Source organism: Balaenoptera physalus (genome assembly GCF_965194825.1).
Source record: "Balaenoptera physalus genome assembly, chromosome: 19".
Classification (NCBI taxonomy): domain Eukaryota; kingdom Metazoa; phylum Chordata; class Mammalia; order Artiodactyla; family Balaenopteridae; genus Balaenoptera; species Balaenoptera physalus.
The window spans coordinates 61,192,711-61,214,825 of NC_138900.1; the positions used below are offsets into that span (position 1 = coordinate 61,192,711).

Consider the following 22,115-nt stretch of genomic DNA (forward strand, 5'->3'; position numbering starts at 1 on the left):
GCTCTGCGCGGCGGCGCGCCTGCACCCCCGCGCCTTCCCTCGGGGCCCGGGAGGCGCCCCCTCCCACCGGCTGCCCCCTGCCTGCCGCTGCACCTGGAGCCTGGGGCCTGCAGGGCGCCGGGGGGCGGGAAGAACCGGGCGCCCCCCTCCTGGCCTGGGCTCCGGACTGGATTGTGGAATCCGAAGCTCTGCCCTGCCGGTGGGCTCGGGGAGACCCTTAGAATTATGGAGAGGATCTGGCCCACCCCGGACTGAGCATTTGGGTACCTCCAGGCCCAGCGCTTGTGTTAATTACGGATGGGACCTTGGGATAGACCCCCGAGGCTGGGCCCTGATGGTGGTGGGGTTCCCTTTCGGAAAGCGCATCTGGATTTGCGGCGGATGGGAAAACAAAACAACCAGAAAAAAAAAAAAAAAAAAAAAAAGAAACCCAACAATCTCAAAACCCCAAAACCCAAAGAATTTCCAGAAGCCAGTTCCTTTCTTTGCTCTCTACCCGTCTTTTTCCTGCCCGGGCTGGCAGGCAAAAGTGGGTGCTTCCCTTTCTGAAAAAATTTCACTGGCACACTGGGAGGATGGAAGTGGAGGGGGAGGGGGAGGGAGAGGGGGCAGGGGTCCTGGGCTATCTCCTCCCCACGGGGGGCGGTCAAGTTCTAGTGCGGAAGCTGGCCTGTGGGGTTCTGGTCTTGCATTGTCTATGCAGTATTGTATACGTGTGTTTTGTTGCTGGAGGTTTTATTATGTTATTGTTACTGTTTTAAAATACATGGCTGGGACTGGGTCACCCTCATGAGAGGGAGAGAAGTCATCGATCTGCTTCTGAAATCAAATCTGCAAGGTGGCGAGAGAGGGCTGTGGTGGGGTCGCAGCGGGGGAGGGTGGCGGGCAGGAGCCGGAACAGGATGCTTTGTGTTTTGAAAGGAGGACAGTTTAAATAAGCACCAGCTCTGCTTGGGCCTGAGCCTTGCTGCGCGGGGGTCCCGTCCTCTGTGGAGAGGTGGCAGGTCTTCCCCAGAGTGCACGCTCCCCTCTGGGGCAACCGTGATCCGGTTTACCAAGCACGGTGGTCGGGGTGGGGGCGCTGAATCTAACGCCTGCCCACACCTGTGCCAAGAAAACCCAGCCGGGAAACGGTGTCGCTTACATAGCATGTCACAAACGTGTAGCATGTGCAGACATTTCCCCGGCATCCATGTTCCCTTGGCAGTGTGTCACAGGTCGTGACACATGCTCCAAGGAATGGGGAGGGGGAAAAGTTAGCAGAAGAAACCATACTCCTTGACACAGCTCCCCCCCCCCCGCTCCCCCCAGGGCACTGAAGCACACGAGGGCTTTTATTCTGAATTTTGGGTCCGACGTGCTCAGAACACCTATTTTTTCTTTCCTGTGGGCACATTGGTGCAATCTGCAAAGGCTGCTTTCTCAGGGAGGATCTCTGGTTGCAGAGAAGCGGTCCAGTCTCAGGCTCAGGCTCATGCACGTTCTCAAACCTGTCCCGAGCCACAGGCCTCGGCATTTGGCTTTTCATTTGATGGAGGGAGAGCCTCAGAAAATTCGCCAGCGCGCAGTGTTTCAGATTCAGGGAGGAACTGGTGTCCTCAGTAGTTCCCTGTCTGGGACCAGCAGCCTCCAAATCTGGCTTCAGAATTTCCCCCTGGCCGGGGCTGGGGGAGCTTTATTTTTCTTTCTGTCACCCCTTTAAAGTGGAGGGGAGTTGGGGAGGAGAAGGTGGCTGGGAGGCACAGTGACCCCCCGTGGGAAGGACAGGCCGCGCTCCCGTGCTCCCCCGGGAGAAGCCAGGAGCTGTGCTGCGCTGCCCACGGCTGGGGGAAGCCAGCTTCGGAGGCTCAAGGTGCCCCTCCCCCTCCCCCAGTTTACCTCTGATTGCTCAAGAGGTGTCTGTTTGAGAGAGAGAGTGGGGAGGAAGGGAGCCTGAAGCCCTGCGCTGGCTTCTCAAGCAGCCAGGGGCCCCGGCACCACCTTCCCCAGCCGTGGTGGGTGGCACCTTCGTCTGCTTGGGCCTCTCTGGAGAGGAGCCGTGATTTTCCGGACTGGGGGCCGAGGGCCATCCGTGGCCCAAGATTTGTCTCAGCAGAGCCTTGCTGTGGCGTTGGGAAGCGAGGAGGGAGGAACTACGTGCGAGTGTCCAATGGGCTGTCCCCTTTCTCCGCCTGTCGTCGGCGAGCCCCGCGGGCAGGGCAGGGAGTGTCCTTACATGTGGCCTTGGTGGGCTCCGGTGGGGTGCACGGCCCTCCCTGCTAGGGCCTGTGAGCGTGGAGGGGGGCTGCTGAGGCCGTGGCCTCCAGGGCAGGGGTGTGCATGGCACCACCACTGGGGACCTTGTCCCGTCCTGAAACACCTGGTTGTTGGTGTGTCCAGGCCCCCCCACCCCGGGAAGCAAAGCAGGCCCCCCCGGGAAGCAAAGCAGGCCCCTGAGGGGTTTCCCTGAGGCCCGGGCGTTATGTAATCTGTCTGCATTTTATAGTGCGGCCCAAGCACTCAATTGAGAAATGTGAGCCCAAACGAAACAAAGGTGAATTTGAGTGCAGTTCACTACAACGGAAAGCCCCATGTGGCCCAGCCTCGAGCTGCCGGGTGTATCAGGTGTTTTGTATTGGTCGTAGCCTTCCATAAAGTGTACATCATCCTTTTGTTAAGCCCTCTACACAGCCCACCTCAGAACCATCTGGTAATTATCTGGTTAATTGTGTGGGCTTCAGGCACAAGACTCAGAGTGATTGATCTGGATTCAAACCCATAAACAAACCAAATACACTCTTTGCCCAGACCGTCTTCAGGGTCTGTCTGCACTGATCCAGTCAGTCAGAGCTACAGACCAGGCTTCCAGGACCACAGCTGCATCAGGCCTGGGTGGAGGCATCCGGGGGCTCTCAGTCCCACCTGGCAGGCGGCTCCAGCTGGGTACACCCCCAGGTGGACGGACCTCTCTCCATTCCCTGCCGGGGAGATGGGCTCAGCCTGGGGCCCCAGGGGGCCAGCAGCCTCACCCCCTGGCCTGGCTGTAAACTTTGCCTTCTCTGGGGTCAGGTTGGAGCTTGCCCCTGTGCCTATCTGCTGGGCCGGTTACTGATTAAATCCTTGCAGAGTCAACAGTGCCTGACATGGCCAGTGACAGCGCCGGGCCTGATGCACTCTGTGCTGGAGACTTTGGATCTAGAAGACTCATAAACAAAGGAGGAAACACAAAGGCGCCAGTGACCCGGCTGCTGTGAGGGGGGACTGGGAGGCGTCCGCCCCTCCCTGGGGTGCACACGGCCGCACCTTGCCAGAGGAAGGGCGCATCTGCCCAGGCTGTGGCCTGGATGCCGCCGTTCCTCATTCCCCTTTGGCGTCCAGACTTCCCAGTCCCCGGCCTCCCTGGGCTTTTTGTGGTTGCCAACCATGGTGTCGGCTGTAGCCAAGAAGGTTCGGGTCCTTGGGTCCACAGTCCATTTTGCCGTTCTCGTGTCTGGGCTGAATTTGATCACCTGCTAGGCATGTTTGTCCTCTGGAAGAGGGCTTTGTCCGTGTGCTTTGTCTCCTCTGCACCAAAGAAGTACGAATCAGCTGCTTACCTTTTATTTTACCTTATTTTTTTTTAACATGTAGCACGTGGCATCTCAGAATGGGGAGGGTCCAGTCTGATCAAACAGGGGTCAGAGCACAGGCACAGTAGCCTTCTTTATTCTCAAGCCTCGATTCATCAGTGACTTGTTTTTTAAATTTTCACCACTCTGCTGCTTCAATTGAAATGTCTCTGGGCTTTCTGTTGTGGAAAGGAAAAGAGGAGTCACCTCAGTTCTCGTCGGTTTCTTCAGTCTGGTGTTTTCTTGGGGGCTGCAACCTTCTGAAATTGGACTTATGCTTACGAAGCACCTACTGGGTGTCAGAGTACTGCATTCATCCCGATGGTGGTTTCCCCATGGGAATGAAAATCTGTGTCCTCCCGAGTAGTCAGAAGTCCCGTGGGAGCTCGCCTGTGTGCACACGTACACGCGTGTTCATTTCTCCGCTTTGTCACTTACACCTCCTCCTTGTGCCCGTCCTCCCCGCCTTTGATTTATGTGATGTTTTTTTGTGGCATAAATAAACACAAAGAATTTTTTTTTTCTTTCAGTGCCATTTGTCATAAGATTTTGGAGTATATCAAATTTGTTTCCCAGGTTACTTGTCTGATTGGAGGTGGTGGAGGGGAGGGGCTGAGACAGAAGCGGAGGAAAAAATCTGAATTCTCTGTAAACAGCACACGTGGTCTGCCTTCCCCAGGCTGTAATAAATAAGTGCATTTTAAGGAGGGAGTAGTTTTGATGCTGCCATTCTCCTGGCGCAATCCGAGATGCCTTTCCTAGCCGCTGGCAAAGTTGTACCAGTCCAGGTTGAAGGTGTCTCGCTCGCTGCTCATGGCTGGGCTTTGCTGCCGAGCTGGCTTGGGCTCCGTGGCCCACAGGTGGCTGTGTATAGTGTTGCCCGCTCCTCTGTGCCAACCGGGGAGCCCGCTGACTCACCTGGCAGTGGGAGAGGGCATTTCTGGGGCACCACGTCCGGTGAGGCTTAGGGGGAGCCTGGTGGCCGTGTCGTCCTAAAAAACTGAAGCTCTCTGAGGGTGCCTCGCTGCCGGCCTCAGCTTGGCCCACATGGATGGTATCCCCTTGGTGTTTTGGTGGAATGAACATCCGAGATGGTCAAGTTGCGCCTTTGATTAAAGGATTAAGTGAGATTAAGCAAGGCAGCCTAATGGTTCAGGGCGTCTCCACCGTGGGGCAACACAACAGGGTTTGCTGCCACTTGCACCGGCTCTGGATTCTGAGGTTACAGCTTCCTGGCTGTGTGACTTTTGGAACGTTGCTTTCCCTTGCCGGGGCTTGCTTTTCCTCCTAGAGCGTGGGATAATCCTACCTCATTTACAGGGTTGCTGAAAGGATTGAGGATCACTCAGATTAGCACCTAGCAGGACGGCCAGCACACAGTAGGGGTATGACAAGGGGCCTGTATTCCACTTTGTGTTTTCCTAATTACCCTGAGAGTGCTTCAAGAAATTCTGCCCAAATGCAAGGGATTATTGCTATTTAAAAACGGGCAGTCTCTAGAGGAAAGTCTCCTGAGATGAGTGGTGCATTTGGGAAAGTTAGGGGTATTTAGTGGATCTGGTATGTATGAAAGCAATGAAATTGTTGAAAGCAGTTTAAGAAAAATTTCTCAGGGGGCACAGTCTAGTTTCTTTAAAAAAATACAGAACTCTTTTTTTTTGGAAAATTGAAATAGTAACGTGCACATCAAATAAATTCAGATGGTACAGCAAGGCATAGAAGGGAAAATGAAGCTTCTCTCTTATTCCACGGGCCCATGGCCCCTAGTTCTCCTCCTCGCAGGCCAGCCCTGCATCCTTGCTGAGCATTCTGGGCATTTACACACAGTTCTGTGCCGTTATTGTTCATTGGACGGTGTGTTTTGGCAGTCATTCTAGATCTCTGCCTGCACAGCTGCTCTTCCCTGCTGCATGGTGTTCCGTCATAGAGGGGCACCGTAATAATGTAGGTAGACCATCCCCTATCACTGGACATTTAGGTTAGCCCCAGGCTTTTGCAGTTTCCAACAAGACACTTTCCACTTTGACTGAGTGGAGTTGTTTCTGTTTTGATAATCTGAATGTTTTTTGCCTACTTCTTTGGTGAGTGTTAAAATATTTAGTCCCACAGTGCTTTGCAAGGGTGAGCTGACCCTCCCTCAGAGGGGGGAAGGGCAGTGCTGCCTGGGGTCACTGCGGTCTGGAGTCATGCTGGGGTCTGGCTCGCTGTCACTGGCTAGGGAGCCTCCTGAGGGTCTGGCCCCCCAGCCCCACCAGGAACTGGTCGGGGGCTCCGGGCAGTCCCGCTGACCTCTGCCCCAAGGACAAGGGTCTGCACGGCCAGGAGGGCTGTTTCCTGCTCCACCTGAGGGCATCGTTTTTGTCCCCAGGCTTCCTGCCTCCCCAGGATGGAAGCCAGGCCGCCTGGCCCCATGGTAGAGAAAAGGAGGAAGTGACAGTGTCTCTTCCCTGCTCCTGGCTCTGGTGACAAGGCACCCAGTGCCTTCAGCGGGCCACCGAGGGAGGCCGTGTGAGGTTGAAAGGAAGCTTGGCTGATACCAGCAGAGCCCTACAAAGGGTGATGAGGCATGTGTGTGTGTGTGGCAGGGGGGAGGTGTTCACGTCTGTTGGGGGAAGGGGACCACAGAGAACATAGTTTTGGTGCCGAAATTGATTGTTGTGCTGAAGCTGAATGTCCAGTAGCCATTTCTTTACACCTGCCACATACCGGTGTCTGGGGTGTCAGGAAGGTGGATGGGGGAGAACAGCCAGTCACAGCAGAGGGGTCAGACAGGCAAGCTTGAATCCTGCCCTTGCAGCGTCCTAGCTGGTGGGTGACCTTGGGCAGGTCACCTAACCTCCCTCCTTATCTGTGAAATTCACATTCTGGGGACTTCCTTTTAGCATGATGTCAGGATTAGGTGGAGTAAGGCACGGCAGTTCATTCAACAGATAAATATCACTGTTTGTAGGCAGTTTGAGGAAAACCAGTCCCTGCCCTCCTGGGCTGGGGTAGGTGACAGACAATGAACCGCTGAGCAAGTAATTATAAAATCTGTCTGGCCCCGGAGAAAACAAAGCAGCGGTGGGTGGGGTGTGCGGGGCTTGGGGACCAGGAGCCTTGCTACTCTGCACATGGTGTTCAGGGAAGGAGATGGTATCTAGTGGGGGAGCATTCTTGGCAGAGAGGATGGCAAGTGCAAAGGCCCTGAGGCCGGACCGGACTTAGAGATCAGCCAGTGAAGGGCCCGGATCTTAGTAAATGCTCTACAGTTGTCATCACCCCTGCCTTCCAGGAGCTGTTATCATCTATTAAAAAATATTTATGAGCACCCAGAATGTGCTAGGTGCTGGGCGTATAGGCAGCTCCCTGCCCCATGGAGCTTCCTTCGTTTCTAGCGCTTCTGGGGTGTGTGTGTTTTATTTAACCCGCTCCCTCTCATAGGGAAGAATAGCAGTGCTTTAAGAGACTCTTACATTACCAAAACCAGTTCCCTTTGTCCGTACTGCGTTACAAAGGTTCTAGGACCTAGCACACCCTAATCATTGAATTCGCCTCAGGCTTTTTTCCTACGGGGAAGCGCTGAGGGGGGGAAGCGCTGAGGGGGAGAATCGCTGAGCGCCAGCGTGTTGCCCCACGACCCTTCCACATGACTCAGCAGCTGGGCTGGGATTCACACCCAGGACTCCCCGCACCCCTAGCACCTTCACTGCCTTCCTTTGTCATGGGTTCTCCTGCTTTTAAGCTGGTATCAGATCGGGAGAGTGTATAAACAGATTAGGCTGAGTGAACTCACTTTGGAGGGAAGCAGAAGAGCTGGATTCTCCAGTCCCCGGGTGGGTGGGCCGGACTCCGCGGGGCGGGGCAGCGGAGGCTTCCCTGGGGCTGGGGTCATCAGGAGAGAGGAGATGGCACTGGAACGTGTCCTGGTGTCCTGGGCCAGTCCCAAGCTCTTCGAGGCCCAGAGAAGCTGCAGATAGGCGCACGCAGCCTGGGAAAGCCCAGACTGCCTCCTCGTTGGCTCACTGTCTAGCCCAGGTGAATCTGAATCGCCACGCGTGCTTGCGTGAGGCTCAGCCGGTGGTGGAGCCGTCCCCGTGGATGCGGCCAGGCCACAGTCAGGGTGGGCTGACTGCTGCGACAGCCGGCCCCCAAACCTGGGGGGCTTCACGCAGCACGGTTTACATCTGCCTCGTGTCCCGGTCCAGTGGGGGTTTCTGCCCCTTCAGGGCCTCGTGGAGTCGTGGCTGGGGAGGAGAGAACCAGGTGGAGGTTCGGTCTGTGGGTCTGGCCACTCCATCGGCCACAGCTTGGTCACATGGCTACCCCGAGTGCGGGGGAGGCTAGGGAGGGGGCTAGCCGTGTCCAGGAGACAGGAGACCACGGAATGATGGCGACACCCACCCCAGGACCGTTGGGACCCTGCAGTGGTCTGGAGGTCTCCAGGGTACCAGCAGCAGAGCTGCTTCCCTGGAAAGGAAATTCAGATGGCGTGGTCTCTTCTGGCTCCTGGGTTTGAGCTTGGTGGCAGGTCAGGAAAGTTTGCAGTCTGCTCTCTGGTGGGGAATAAAACATCTTAGTGAACCTGTTGCAAGGGATGGAGCAATGCGCTTGTGATTACAGCGACACTTATTGTCTCCCTGCTGAGTGCCAGGCACTGTGCTCTTTTAATTTTCCAAACAATCCTACGGGGCAGCTATTACTCTTCCCATTTTATAGATGCTGCTACGGAGACTCAGACAAGGAGAACTGGGAAGAAGTGGAGTTGAGAGGCAAAGGCAGGTCTGCCGACACGCCTGAGTGTGTGTGTCCGTGAATATATGTGCATCTGTTGGATATACGTAAAATGATTTCAGCCTCTTGCAGCAACGTCTTAGTGGGGAATCAGTGGGCTTATCAGTTTAGCGTTTGCCAATGTTTGGCAGACATCCCTTTGTGAATTTGTCAAGTGAGTTCAGGGAACTGGTGTTGGAAAGTGAATGCCAAGTATTTGTAAAGGGTAAACGCCAGGTACCAAGTTTGTGAATTGAGTACCAGATGCTGTGTGTGCAAAGGGAGTTTCCCAGGTACTGCACTTGTGGAGTGAGTATCTCCAGGCACTGGGCTGGCAAGGTGAGTGTTCCCTGGTGCTACGCTTACAAAGTCAGATGACCCTTTGTTCCCCAAAGGCTCACAGTTAAATTGGGGGACACTTCAAATTAGGATGCACCGTAGGAGCACACATCCGCAGAGAGATTTGTGCCTTGTCCTGCTGTTTGCAGGGGCCAGGTGGTTTCAGGAAGGACTTCGTAGGAGGGATGCATCTGGACGGACAGAGGTAGGGTTGGAGGCTGGCAGAGAAGGGGCTGGGGGCCAGGGGTGGGAATGGGCAGAGGGGCCGCAGCAGTGGTTGGCACCGTGAGAGCAGGTAGGGAGAAAGATGGAGTCAGGGTCACTTCCCAGAGGGGCCCTCGAGGTCAGTGTGGGATTCACCTGCGAGCCGGGAGGGCCCTGATCGTGACGCAGAGGGACGGGGGCGGGCCGCCAGCTGGGAGCCCGGGATGCCCCTGAATGGAAGCTTCAGGAGTGCAGGGATGTGAGTCACCAGGCCAGGCGTTAGTCACTGTAGTGACCACTGCAGCAGTGGTCTCGTGGCCACTCACGAGAGTTTGTTTGCTAGGAGCTGGGCTGGGCGGTCACATTGGTGACCTCCATAACAGCCCAGCAAGTTGCTGTCACTCCCTCCATTTTACAGACGGGGACCCTGAGGCTGTGTCTCTCAGCAGACACTCTTTGGCCAGATGAGTGGATGAATGAGTGAAGGAAGGAATGAATGAGCTGCCGCACAGGTTCAGTTGGGTGGTCCCTCCTGTTGGAAGGGGAGAGGGAAGAGCCACGTCCAGACCTCCACCCTCTGCGTCCCTAGAACCCTGCGTGTCTCTTTCACCTCCAGTGAAGGACAGTGCGTGCAGTGGGCCCTCGAGTTGCCCTGCAGAGCTGGCCTCGGGGTGGACACAGGCCCACGGTTCCTGGCCCACTGCCGGGCCCGTGAGGCCACTGCCACCAGAGGCCTCTGGTGCTTTCCGGATCCCGGGCCTGAGACCTCCGCTCTGAGCTTTGGCTCCCAGGGCTCCCCTTCTGGAAGCTTCCTTCCTGGAGGCCAGGTGGGAAGACCCCGCCCAGCCGTGGGGCTTGGGAAGGTGGCACTGTCGGGCCGAGGCAGGGCAGCTGTGGCGCCCTGCTGGTGCCCTTAGTGGGCCCTCGGGCCTGGGGGCTATGGGGCAGTGGGAGCAGGGCTGCTCCGCTGGAAAGAGGAACAGTGACTCTGATGTCTGCCTGTTGCTCCCGTCGGGTCGCGTTTCACGACCCTGTGGCCGATGCTTGCCTTGATGGTGGGAATGTGAAAGAGCTTGACCCGTCCCAGCAGTCTGGTGGCTACTGGGCTTGGGGGTCCAAGCAGGGTCAGCCTGCGGGGTCACACAGACCAGGATGGGGTGGAGGTGACTGCGGGGCAGTAGCGATCAATCATTTCCTCCAGCCCCGCTGAGCCCCTTGGGTGTATCTGTGCATTTAACCCAGCCCTCAGGCTCCTGTTTACACTTGGGGAAACTAAGGCCCTGTGAGTTTCAGGTTACATCACTGCAACCCAGACGACCTGGCTCCAGAGCCAGAGGCCTCCTGCACAGAGCCCGGCGCCTCCTTGCTGGCTTCGAGCACCGGGACCTGGGCGGTGAGAGCAGTCACCAGCAAAGCAGTGAGAACTACAGCTAGTGCTCACACAGCGTCTCCTGTTCCGAGCCTTCACGTAGATGAGCACTTTTCTTTGATTGCAGTAGAGATGACTTAAAATATTATATTAGTGTCAGGTATATAGCATAGTGATCCAGTATTTTTACAGTTTACACTCCCTTAAAAGTTATGAGAAAATAATGGCTATAGTTCCCTGTGCTGTACAATATGTCCTTGTTGCTTATCTATTTTATACACAGTAGTTTGTATCTCTTAATCCCATACTCCTGTCTTGCCCCTCCCCCCCACCCCCACTGGTAACCACTAGTTTGTTTTCTGTGTCTGTGAGTCTATTTCTGTTTTGCTGTATACATTCGTGTTATTTTTCAGATTCCACACGAAAGTGACATCTACAGTATTTATATTTCTCTGATTTATGTCCATTCACATTCCTGCAAATGCCAGAATTTCATTCTTTTTTTATGGCTGAGTAGTATTCCATTGTATATGTATACCACATCTTCTTTATCCATTCGTCTGTTGGTGGACACTTGGGTTGCTTCCATATCTTGGCTATTGTAAATAATGCTGCTGTGAGCATTGGGGGTGCATGTATCTTTTCGAATTAGTGTTTTCTTTTTTTCTGGATACGTATCCAGGAGTGAAACTGCTGGGTCATACGTAGGTGAGCTTGTTTAAACCTCCCGATGCACCTGTGAGGTATTGCTGTCATGGTTCCTGTTTTACAAATGATCAAACTGGGGCCCAGAGAGATGAGGTCACTACTCACCCAGCTAGTAGTGGTGGAGCGGGGATTTGCACCCAGGCCATCTGGCTCCAGAGAATAACTGCATGTGGCTGTGAGCCCGGCTCAGGAGCAGAGGCTCAGGAAGGCCCAGGGTGGCCAGGGCTGGCTCCCTGCTGAGCAGGGGGGCCGTGAAGTAGGCAGGAGGGTGGGGACAGAGTTGAGTGTCTCACCCTGGGTGGTTCGGCCGTCTTCCTGCAGACGCGTCTCTGGGAGAGCCGTGGTGGAGGTTTGCTTCTCACCTGCCCCTGCTTGGTGTTGGGATCGTGAACTCAACCTCTCGGAGCCTGTTTTCCTCGCCTGAGATGGCCTGTCCCTGAGAGCCGGCTATGACGGCGTGGTGGAGGCGAGCATGGGGTCTGGAGCCCATCTCAGAGTGTGGCTGGGCTCCCCCCACCCCTCGGGGCTCTGGCTCGGCCCCTCTCCCCTCTGCCGTGGGGAATGCTGCTGGCCCCCGGAGCCTTCCCTGACCCCCAGTTGGAGTGAGGGCTTGCTCCCTGCGACCTGGCACTTCCCCAGCTGGGTGGCGATTGCCTCTTTGCCCGTCTGTCTTCTCTACCAGCTATTCGCCTCTGTACTTGTAAAATAAAACAAAAATAATCACCCGGGGATGATGATGATCTTAAAAAATAAAGAAGGAAAAGATTCTCCCATAATCCCACCACCCAGAAATCACCCAGATGAACACTTTGGGGTAGAGCCATCTCTGCTTTCTTCCTGGACGGGTACGTGTGACACACATGATCATGTGCACAGCGAGTAGGGAGAGGTCTTATTCATAAGTGCTAAGCCATTTTCATGCATGATCTCAAAGCGTGTCCCCTTTGGCCCTATTGATCTTGGGCCCCAGATCTTACTTGGTGGTGGGACCGTCCTGGGCTCTGTGGATGTTGAGCAGCGCCCCTGGCCTCGGCCCAGTAGGTGCCAGTACTCTGCTCCCCACAGCCCCAGATGCCTGCAGGTGTTGCCACGGGTCCCCTGGGGGGCACGTCACCGGTTGAGAGCCCCTGTGGCGACTTGGCTGATGTCCCACCTACCCTGAGAGGTCCCGTTTGATGAGCAGCCCCGGCTGCGGGCTGGCCCGTGGGAGGGCTGGGAGCCTGTGCTCCTGTCTGCAGTCACCTTGCCTCTTTGGAACTTGGCACAGAGGTGGGAACCAAGAACCGCGTGGGGCTGCAGGAGCCCAGATCCCTCTGTGTGCGTGGCGCGGGCCGAGAGCCGGCAGGGACCGTGGAAGGAAATCCTGCTGGCCCGGCATTAGCGAGCTTCCCACACCTTTGATCCCTCCTGTCGGCTCCCCTGCTGTCCTGATGACTCAGGACTTCAGAGATCTGGGTTGCTGGAAGGGGAATTGCTTCATGCCAATGAAAAAGAAGAAAGAGAGGAAATTAGCATTAGGAAGTTTTGGTGTGAGGAAAATGACTTTGAAACCTGCTTCTCGAATCCTGTTTGAGTGTTTTTGGGGGGATGGGGGCAGCGAGGAAAGGGGGTGGGCCGTGGTGGGCGACCTGGCTACGTGGCTCTTCTGTAAAGGCCTTCCTCTGCTTGAGCCAAGCCCCACCCAAGGCTGTGCTTTGGGTCCCTCTGCTTTTTGGAGCTAAGTGAACCATACCACCAGGAAAGATACAAAGAGGAAGCTTCTGGAGTATGTGTGGGTCCTGCCAGCAGGTGCAGTGAAGGTGCGAGGGTCTCAGGCCAGAGACTGTTGCAGAGGGCGGCGGTCTGGGGTTCTTCCAATGCCGCAGTGGTCAGCAGGGCGCCTCTGGGCCGGGACAGCCGAGTGCAGGTGGATCTCAGCCCCTGCTCGGCCCGGCTGGGCAGTCTCGTGTCGGGCAGGCCCTGCTCGGCATTCACCGCGGCCTTGCTTGAAGGGGTGTGTGCTGCGGATTGGGGGGCTGCAAACACTCTTCCCCCACTTTGAAACCCAAGGTAGAAGTAGAGGCACTAAAGACCCTGCCTTCCCAGGTCAGTCCTTCCCTAATGGGGCGGGGGGGAGGGCAAAGTGGTTTCGAGCTCTGGCCAGAGTTTGTGGATTCAGACACTTCATATTAGACCATGTAAGCAGTGGTGTGATCCAGCTCTCAGTTTTCTCATCTGTAAGCTGGGGATAATCGTGGCCACCTCCCAGGGTTATCCGAATAATAAAGGAGAGGGTGCATGCATGGAAAGTGCTTAGTGGTGTCAGGCGCGGAGCCACTGCTCAGTCAATGCTCCTGCATTATGACCACCAGCTCAGTCCTGGCTGCTGCTCTGCCCACTGCGTTCCCGCTTCTGCTCGACCGTGAACTTCTCGAAGGCAGGTGTCTCATCCAGCAATACCCGATGTCAGTACAGGCTTCTGGCTGAATACGGTTGCTTGATGTATAGAGGCCCCAGGCGTCGCAGGGACAGAAAAGGGTCTCACGTTTTGCTGGAAACCCCGGCCCTGTCTGGCGACCTCGGAGCTGTTGGGAGAACCTCCAGGGTGTGCTTGTGACCTTGGGCACCGGGACCTGCAATGGACCACAGTCCTGGACTCAACCCCAGTCACCGTGTCCCCGACTTGGGCAAGATAGAAACCGGCAGTTGGGAAGATTAAGACATTATTGGTGGTTTTCACCTCAGCTTTCAGCAGCAGTGCTTGGGAAATAAGATTTTGATCTTGGAAAATATGATTTAAAAACAGAATTGAAAGTCGCTTTTATTTTCTCAACGATATTGCCCCTGACACACGCACAGGGCCTTGAATGGTGGTGTCCGGTCCGAACCTGCCAGTAGGGAGCCCACTCTCGGCCCTTCCATGAGGCGCACCTGTGTATATATCATACCCCTACCGCCCACCCCCTCGGCTTTCCACCTTTGGTCCCCCCACTTGGGTCTAAGGTGACCGAGCGCCCGTTTAGACAGAGCCCGGGAAGGCCCTCTTCTTCTGAGGGAGCTCACTGTGTCGTCTTAGCCTCGCTCACACTGTTGGCGGCGACCCTGCTGCCGGGGGAGGGGGCTTCTTCCTTGGACCCCTGCCGAGAACTAAGCCCATTGATGGGTGGCTTCACGGAGCTTGAGTCTGGGTGTTCCATCCAGTGTTCCCATCCCAAAGCAGGAGGAGGGTCCTCTCCCTGCTGGACGAAGATTGGGAGCTCTGAGTCCCCACCAGGCCCCCTAGGGAGCCTTCTGAGAGGTGGGGTCTGGCCCCCTGGCCATCCCAGGATTAACACTCTGTTCTTGTCCGACCCTTACCTGTGCCCGGGACCTGGCTGTGTGGCCTTCATCCATGGGCTTCTGTGCCCTCTGGCCTCCAGGTGGGCTTGGCTCATAAGTGGGGACCCTGAAGGGAGATGGAGGCCCTTGGCTTCTTCCTTCAGGGTTGCTGTGGGCAGGCAGCGTCCCTTGGCCACGACCCCTGTCCTGTCACCCCCACCCCCCCCCACCCCCACCCCCAATTCCGGGCTTCGGTAACTGCTCCTTTTCCTTGTCCCTGCAGGCCTCGGGGTAGGATCACATAGGGTAGGAATGAGGTGACTGAGTCCTGGCTTTCCTGGGACCGTCCCAGGTGTTTACACTCATGTCCTGTGTCCCGGGAAACCCCTCAGTCCCAAGCAAATCAGGACATTTGGTCACCCTAGGAGAAAACCACCTCTTGTGTTTTCCCTGTGTTCTGCCCACACCTTGGTATGTTGTCCTTTGGTTACAATTCCTTCAAATGACACCGTTTTGTGTCTGCCATCTGTTTCTTCCCAGGGCCCCGGCTGATACACCAGGAGCTTCAGGAGGATGGAGTTGTTTTCAGAGCCTCTTCCCTTTTAGAGTTCGCAGTAACCAAATGGGCTGTAATGCTGAACACGGGGAGAAAGAAATTAATCTCTTGCACTTATACTTTTTTTCTGAAAATATGCCCCCTTCAGAGACAAAAGGTGATGATGGTGATGATGATAGCCGTGGCTCTTTGCCCACTTACTATGGGCTTCTTGTTGTGGTAAGAACTTTGATGCACCGTTGTGTTTCATCATTATGACAATCCTCTGAGGATTGTCCAGGATGAGAAAACTGAGGCTTAGTGAGGTAAAGTAATCTGCCTAGAGCTCAGGACGGGTAGGAGGTCGGGCCAGGGTATGAACCCCAATGACGCTCCCTGCGAGGTTTCTATGCTTACTGATGAGGTGTTTTACAACCCAGGCCAAGCCAGACAAACCCACAGTTTTGCTGCTTCTGGCTTGGACAGGGTGTCTTATTGGGTGTGCAGGCAGCAGATCTGATGTTTTCCACTTCCTCTCATGTGGCGGGGCTGTGTGCATGGAGTGTGCAGGACTGGCTGGGCAGCCAGTTTTGGCCTTGCTGAATTTAGCTATGGCTGGTGTTGGAAAATGTTAGTCTGTTCTTTCCTTTTCCATATCCCCCCTTTAAAATTTTTATAGTTAAAATCAGAGGCGGCCAGACTTGGAAGAGAACCTGCAGGTCATCTAGTTCTGGGATGGCGAATGTATGACACACGTGCAGCCATTGCTCATTGCCTAGCCCCTGGTAGACATTGCTAATCAACCCAGGCGTAATCAATCCTTCCCATTGAGCCTGGAGACAGCCACTACTAATCAACTGTTGTTGGCATGCACCATGTCTCCCACTGTATACATTAGGAACCCAAGGCCCAGAGAAGTTAAATGACCCTCAAGGGAGCCACTGGGGTTGTGGAGCCTGCTGTTGAGAGATGACTTTGGGTTAAAAGTCCGCCGTCTAAACAAAGTGTGGTGCGGGGGAAGGACCTGGGTTTTGCATAGCAGTGTGTGGACCTGGGTTTAAATCCCAGTTCTGCTTCTTACTGGTTGTAACTTCAGGCAAGTCACATGGCTTCTTTGAGCCTGGTCTGTGAAACTAGAAATTGTAATCCCTACATCCCAGGGTTGTGAGGAATAAATGACATGGAATGTTAATTCAGCCTCCAGCAGATACTGGTGGAGGGCCTAGTGTGCGCCCAGGATGCTCTGGTCCTGGCGTGTGGTGGTGAGCCCTGTAGACAAGGCCCTGCCCTCAGTGGCTGTACCTTAAAGATTCAAGTAATGCTGCATTTCTTCCTCTTTGCTTCTTGGACACCTATGAAATTGTGGTGTTATTGTTATTTTTTAACAACACAGCCGCTTAAATTTGGCCTGTTTATGCATCACATGACTTGCTTTGGGAAGTGATGTGTTTTTTCTTTCATTCCTCATCTCGTTTCCATCCTTGTTTCTGGGCCGAATGGGACAGGGAGACCAAATGGATGTGACAGGAGACTGGGTCTTAGACCGTTTAGAGGGACACACTCCTTTTGGAAATTTGACGAAAGCTGTGGACCCTTCTGCAGGCAAAATGCTAAGATGACAGGCTCATAAAGTTTAGCATCTATAGTGTAGGCATTTTTAGGGATTGACTCATGGACCCCTCAGGTTATGACCAGTCCAGGGGGCCTGGGACTCTCTAGTTAGCATGGAATGGAACTTTGCCCGGAAATAAACATGTAAATGACAAAAGCAAAATGGTTCATTATGAAAGGTCAAGGTTTTTATTCAGAGTTCTGCTCCTTTGGCTGGGCAAGTGGGTTTGTCCACGTAGCATTTTCTATGCTTGTTAAGCTGTGTTTAGTCTTCTTGGTTATGGTAAAAGATTTTTTCTTTTACCCTAGTCTGGAGTTTCAAGGTTGGTACTTCTTGCCCCTAAAATGTTTATTTTAAGGTTTAGAACAGTTCTTCACTCTGATAAGGCAGAGAGCATCACTGCAGACGCGCTGTGGTCGAGCACAGGGCGACTCCGCTGGCACTGCAGATGGTGGCCCAGCGCTCAGCCTGCCCGGCGCACAGTGACCTTGGGCCACCTCACCTCTCTGACCTGTGAAGCGGGGGACAGAATGACCCCCAACCCCTGGTAGTCAAGGATTAAAGACTCTAGTAAGCATGACCGTCCAGAGAATGTCCAAGTAGGCCATGGTGGATTTTGTATTCAGTTGCTTGGAATTGGGACTCAGAAGTATGGACCCTTTGCGCTGTGAAAGGTTGGTGTTTCTACTGAGCCTGTATGATGGAGGTGGCCTGGCAGATGCAGCTGAAGGGAGCTGAGTTCTTCTGTGAGGTGCAGGATGCGTACAGTTCTAATGTGCTTTCTCCTCCTGGGCGCACAAGACCTCAAGCAGGCTGACCAGCGTAGCTAAGAGGAAGCCAGGGTCTTCCTTGGTTGGTAACCTATAGAAGGACCCCAGTAATGAGTCCCCTCGCTGCCTTCGACTCTTGCGACGCCCCCGCCCCCTACCCGGGGCACCGTCTTTAGCCACGCCCTGGACTGAAGCCTGATTTCGGTGACTTGAGAGAGAGAGGGTTCCAGGGAACCATTTCACATTTAGACCTGGGGTTTTGCTGGGGTGATTGCTTTGCCACTGACTTTTGCATGTGGGTGTTCTTAAGCCGGAGAAAAGAGTTGGACTTTCCCTTCGTTTTGCTTCGTTACCCGCACTGCATTTGGCAGTCTGGGCGGCATGAGGTGGTGTGTTTTTAGGACTCTCAAATTTGTCTTTAAAAGTGTGCTGTTGAGCCTGGAGGCCTTCCGCATCCCTGAAGATTTTGTAGGGAGATCTGAGGTGACTGTCCAGCGGGGCGGAGGAATGGAATCTACCATTTCTTGAGCACCTACTGTGTGCCAGGCGCTTATGCATCGCATCTCACCCTTGCAGCAACCCCCCGGGTGGGCAGTGTCCCCGTGTCACAGGGCTGGGGACAGCCCCTGGCCTTCGGGGTCACACAGCTGTAGGTTGCACAGCTGCAGGTCACACCCAGGTCAGGCTGACCTGAATCCACGCGTTTTTTCCTGAGTCCCACGCTGCTCCTGTGTCCTCAAGGGACTTCCTCCGTGTTCGTCACGTCCCCACCCTGGTAAGATTCCACTTGAGGAAAAATGAGTAGGCATTGGTTGGACAAGGGAAAGCCTGGAGAGTTCTGTTTCTCCAGCTCGGCAGCCTCCCTGCTGAGCTCAGGTGTGGCTGGGATTGTCCCTGCCGTCCTAGTCACCGGCCAGGGTGGCCTTCTCCAGGCAGCCGGCTCTGGGATGAAGTTAGGGCTTCACCTGCCTCACCTGTGTGACCTTCCGCGGCCGCCCTGGCCGGTATATAAAGGAAGGGGGTGCAGAGGAGGTAGCTTTCTCATCAGTCTCCCCGTCTCACAGGTGAGAAAACCGGGGCTCTGGGGGGTGGTGGCTTGGGTGTGGCCACTTGGATAATGAGAGGCCAGGCTGAGCCTGAACTGCTCCTAGTAGGTGTGTACCGCCCGTTTACCTGGAAGAGGTGCATCTGGGGGGTTGGTGTCACGAGGCGGAGGCACATACCTGCCAGCATCTTCCCTGAATCAGCTCTGAGTCACTACACGAGAGAAGGGATCTCTCTGGTCGCTGAGTCCACATCTGGTCTGGCGGGGCCTTTTGAGATCATCTAGGCCGGTGCTTTCATTTTACAGTTGGGTAAACTGAGGCCCAGGGAGAGAGACTGCCCGGGTCACCATTCCTTCCCCAGCACAGCTTCTGGTTTTGTCTGTTTATCTACAGTGTGGTGCCACAGTCTTATTTAGGCATTTGAGTTCTAAGTGTGTGTGTGTGTGTGTGTGTGTGTGTGTGTGTGTGTGTGGTGAAATATATGTAACATTTATCATTCTAACCATTTGTAGGTGTGCAATCCAGTGGCATTAAATACATTAACAGTGTTGTGTTACCATCACCACTACCTATACCCGGAACTTTTCATCATCCCCGACATAAATTCTGTACCTATTAAACAGTAGCTCTCCCTTCTCTACTCCCCCCAGCCCCTGGCAACCGCTATTCTACTTTCTGCCTCTGTGGATTTGCCTGTTCTAGGTACCTCTTGTAAGTGGTATTATGTGACACTTACACTCTTGTGTCTGGTTGGTGTCACTTAGCATAATGTTTTCAGAGTCTACCCATGTTGTAGCGTATATCAAAATTTCATTCCTTTTCACAGCTGAATAGTACTCTATTGTATGGGTAGACCATATTTTGTTTATCCGTTCATCTGTTGATGGACACTTGGGTTGTTTCCATGAACTTTTTTTTTTTTTTAAGATTTTTTTGATGTGGGCCATTTTTAAAGTCTTTATTGAATTTGTTACAATATTGCTTCTGTTTTATGTTTTGGTCTTTTGGCCGCGAGGCATGTGGGATCTTAGTTCCCTGACCAGGGATCAAACCCACATCCCCTGCACTGGAAGGTGAAGTCCTAACCACTGGACCGCCAGGAAAGTCCCTGTCTCCGTGAACTTTTGACTCTGTGATTGATTTTGCTGTGAACATGGGGGCAAATATCTGTTAGGATTCTTGATTTCAGTTCTTTTGCCTGCATACCTAGGTGTGGACATTTATTATTTAAAGACATTCATCTCCTTCTCTCCCATTTCAAAGGGAACTCGGGTTCATTATAGAATAATTAGTCAGTACAATCAAACAAAAGAAAAAAATGAAATTTAACCAGAATGGGAACACCCGGGAATGATAATGTTTTTTGTAGGTCGGTCGTTTGGTCGTTTGCGTGTGCCGTTTGTTCCGTCCACACAGGATTACTCTGTATCTGCACGGTGTTTGGGAGTGTGGATAAGTCTTCATTTGGAAATGGGCAAACCTTTGTGTAAGGCACTGGGAGGGGGGAGGAGGCGCCACTCGCTCTTTGCGGACCCAGCTGAATGTGCACTGCCTCCAGGGCACGTCCCCCTGCCTGTGACTGCTCTGTGTCCTGCTTTGCCTGTTCCCTTTCCTATTATCTGCCCCCACCCCGCCCCCCGGCTGGACCGTCTGAGTCCCGGGAGGGCTGCCCAGCACAGCGCCTGGTGGTGCTTCCTGCTCAGTAGAGAAGGGGCTGAATGAACAAGTGAAATTAACCAGCCTGCAGACTTGAGACTCGTGGACGTAAACGAGTGGAGTCGGGCCCTCCCGGGTGGGACCCCGCACAGGCATGCTGCACACGGCGTCGTCCCTGTGCCGCTCCCTTGCTGTCCCCCTGCTGTGGAGGCTCTCCCTGCGAAGCTGGGTTCGCAGGGCCCTGTTTACTCCCCCTGTGCGTGTTCCCTCACTGCACAGTTGTTTGCTGAGGGTTTCCTGTGCGTCAGGTGCCTGGCTACGGGCTGGGCTGTGGGGTGACCAAAACAGGGCCCCTTCAAGGACCTTACATTCCAGAGTAGGGGACACCCTTGGGCAAAAGAACGCCATAATTTCAGATAGCTATAAATGTGATGAAAACCACATCTTTTGCTTTTTTTTTCCCCCTCTTCTTTTCATTTCTCTCTTTCTCTTAAAAAAATAAAAATTAATCCAATCTGGCTATTTCTTGGTTGCTTGGAGGCCAGGGATGTGTGCACTTTACCAGGTTTGAATCCCAGCTCCTCCTCGTGCTAGCAGTGACCTTGGCGACGACCTGACACTTTGCAAGGCTCGGTTTTCTTGTCTGTATACGGAAGATAGTGGTGTGTCTGCTTCCTCGAGTTATGACGAGGCCTAACGGCGACATTGCCCACGGAGCACCGTGCTCAGTGCCCGTCGTGCGTTCTCAGCAACGCTTGCTGCTGCTTCTGCGATCCCGGAACAATGAGGCTGCCCGCCGTGTGGTTTTAACATGACAAAACCGGCCCATCCAATCCGCTGGTTAACGCAGAGGGGCCAGGAGGGCGTTGAGTGTAGGGGACTGGACACAGTGTCACTTCCCTGGATGCTCTGGTTGAACCGAATTTGTCCAGCACGCCCTTCTCCCTGGGAACAGGAACAAAGGGCCCAGCCGTGAAAGAGGCCCTGTTCCCTCACCAAGTTGGGGAAAGCCAAAGGCGAGATCTGCAGCTGGTGCCAGGAGTTCTGTGGCAGGGCCCGGCTCTTTCCTTTTTCCTGTGCCTCACTTGGGGCCAGGGCCCTCTGTTTAGTTGGTTGTGATGACCAGAACACACAGGAAAATAAGCAGACAGAAACCCCCAGACTGCCCTTTGAAGCACGCCCATCCTCACGGGGCAGGGACAGGGATCGCCTTGGGCACAGAGAGGTTTTTAAATTGAGCAAGTTTCCAGGTCATCAGGCAAAGGGCTTGGCGAGGTTGCAGGGTGTCCCCCGGCCCGTGTGGGCCCAGCCACTGTGTGTGTTGGACCTGGACCTGGTTTGCCCCTCACCGTCAGTCCCGCTTGAGCCCTTCAGTGTCTCTGAGTGTCTGGCCTCAGGTCCCACCTGCACAGGAGGCACACGGCCACCCCGGGTCTCGTCAGGCAAGTGGGGGATGGAGCAGGCGCGTGTAGGAAGGGCAACCCCACAAGGGCGCCCCTCCCCCAGCTCTCCTCCCCCCACAAATGCCTGCCATGTGAAGGCGGGAGGATTTGCAAGCTCTCCCCTCAGAAGTGCCATTTATAACCCCAGGTTCAGGTCTGGCAAGAAGAGGAATTGAGTGCTTTACTTTTCTGGGCCTCCCCGTTTTGCTCCTCTTCGAATCCGAGGGCTCCCACGGGCCTGGGTCCTGCTGCACAAGACCATGAGATGCACAGTTGGGGCCACTTGGTGGCTCGCTGGAGTCTGAGATGACAGGAGAGGGCCTTATGGGGCTGGGTGGGCTGGGAGGGTGGGGAGGCGGGTGCGGGAATGGATGGGGGGCTGCAGTTCCCCCTTTCCGCAGGATCGGCTCTGCTCCCGCCTCTGAAATAAACTACAGTGGGCTCATTCCCTCCCCACCCACCCGCCTCTCACGCTCTCAGGGGATGTGTCTGTGCCAGGCTCAGATGGGTTGGCCTCGAACCCCAGCCGTGCACCTCCTTTCCTTACAGGATGGAGCCTTCTACACAAGGTAGGGTGGGAACGAAGTGAGAAAACTCCCCCAGGGCCGTGCACGCTGCGCCCTCCGTGCGTGCCAGGGGCTCCTCATTGGGCATTCAGGCGTGCATGCCTGAAACATGCGCTATGGAGCACCTGCTGGGTACCAGGCTTGGGGCCAAGGGTTGGGAATACAGAGAGCCCGAAGAGAGAGAGACCTGGGGACAGTTGGATCTCATGCCCCACGTGATGGGGAGCTCGGG

The 22,115-nt window shown here is 54.7% G+C and overlaps 1 protein-coding gene across 6 annotated transcripts in view; it reads left to right on the forward strand.

Annotated features, from left to right (window-relative positions):
* Window positions 1-22,115, forward strand: part of LOC309649284 (uncharacterized protein) — a 111,162-nt gene that overhangs the window by 1,057 nt on the left and 87,990 nt on the right. The window contains exon 2 of one of the 6 annotated variants that reach the window (XM_082439169.1): window positions 3,610-7,354. The exons of the other annotated variants lie outside the window; for them this stretch is intronic. Within the exon in view, the coding sequence (XP_082295295.1) occupies window positions 3,610-3,645 (36 nt within the window). The 3' untranslated portion in view covers window positions 3,646-7,354. Of the gene's footprint in view, window positions 1-3,609; window positions 7,355-22,115 lie in introns of those variants that run through there. 6 annotated transcript variants of the gene reach the window in all.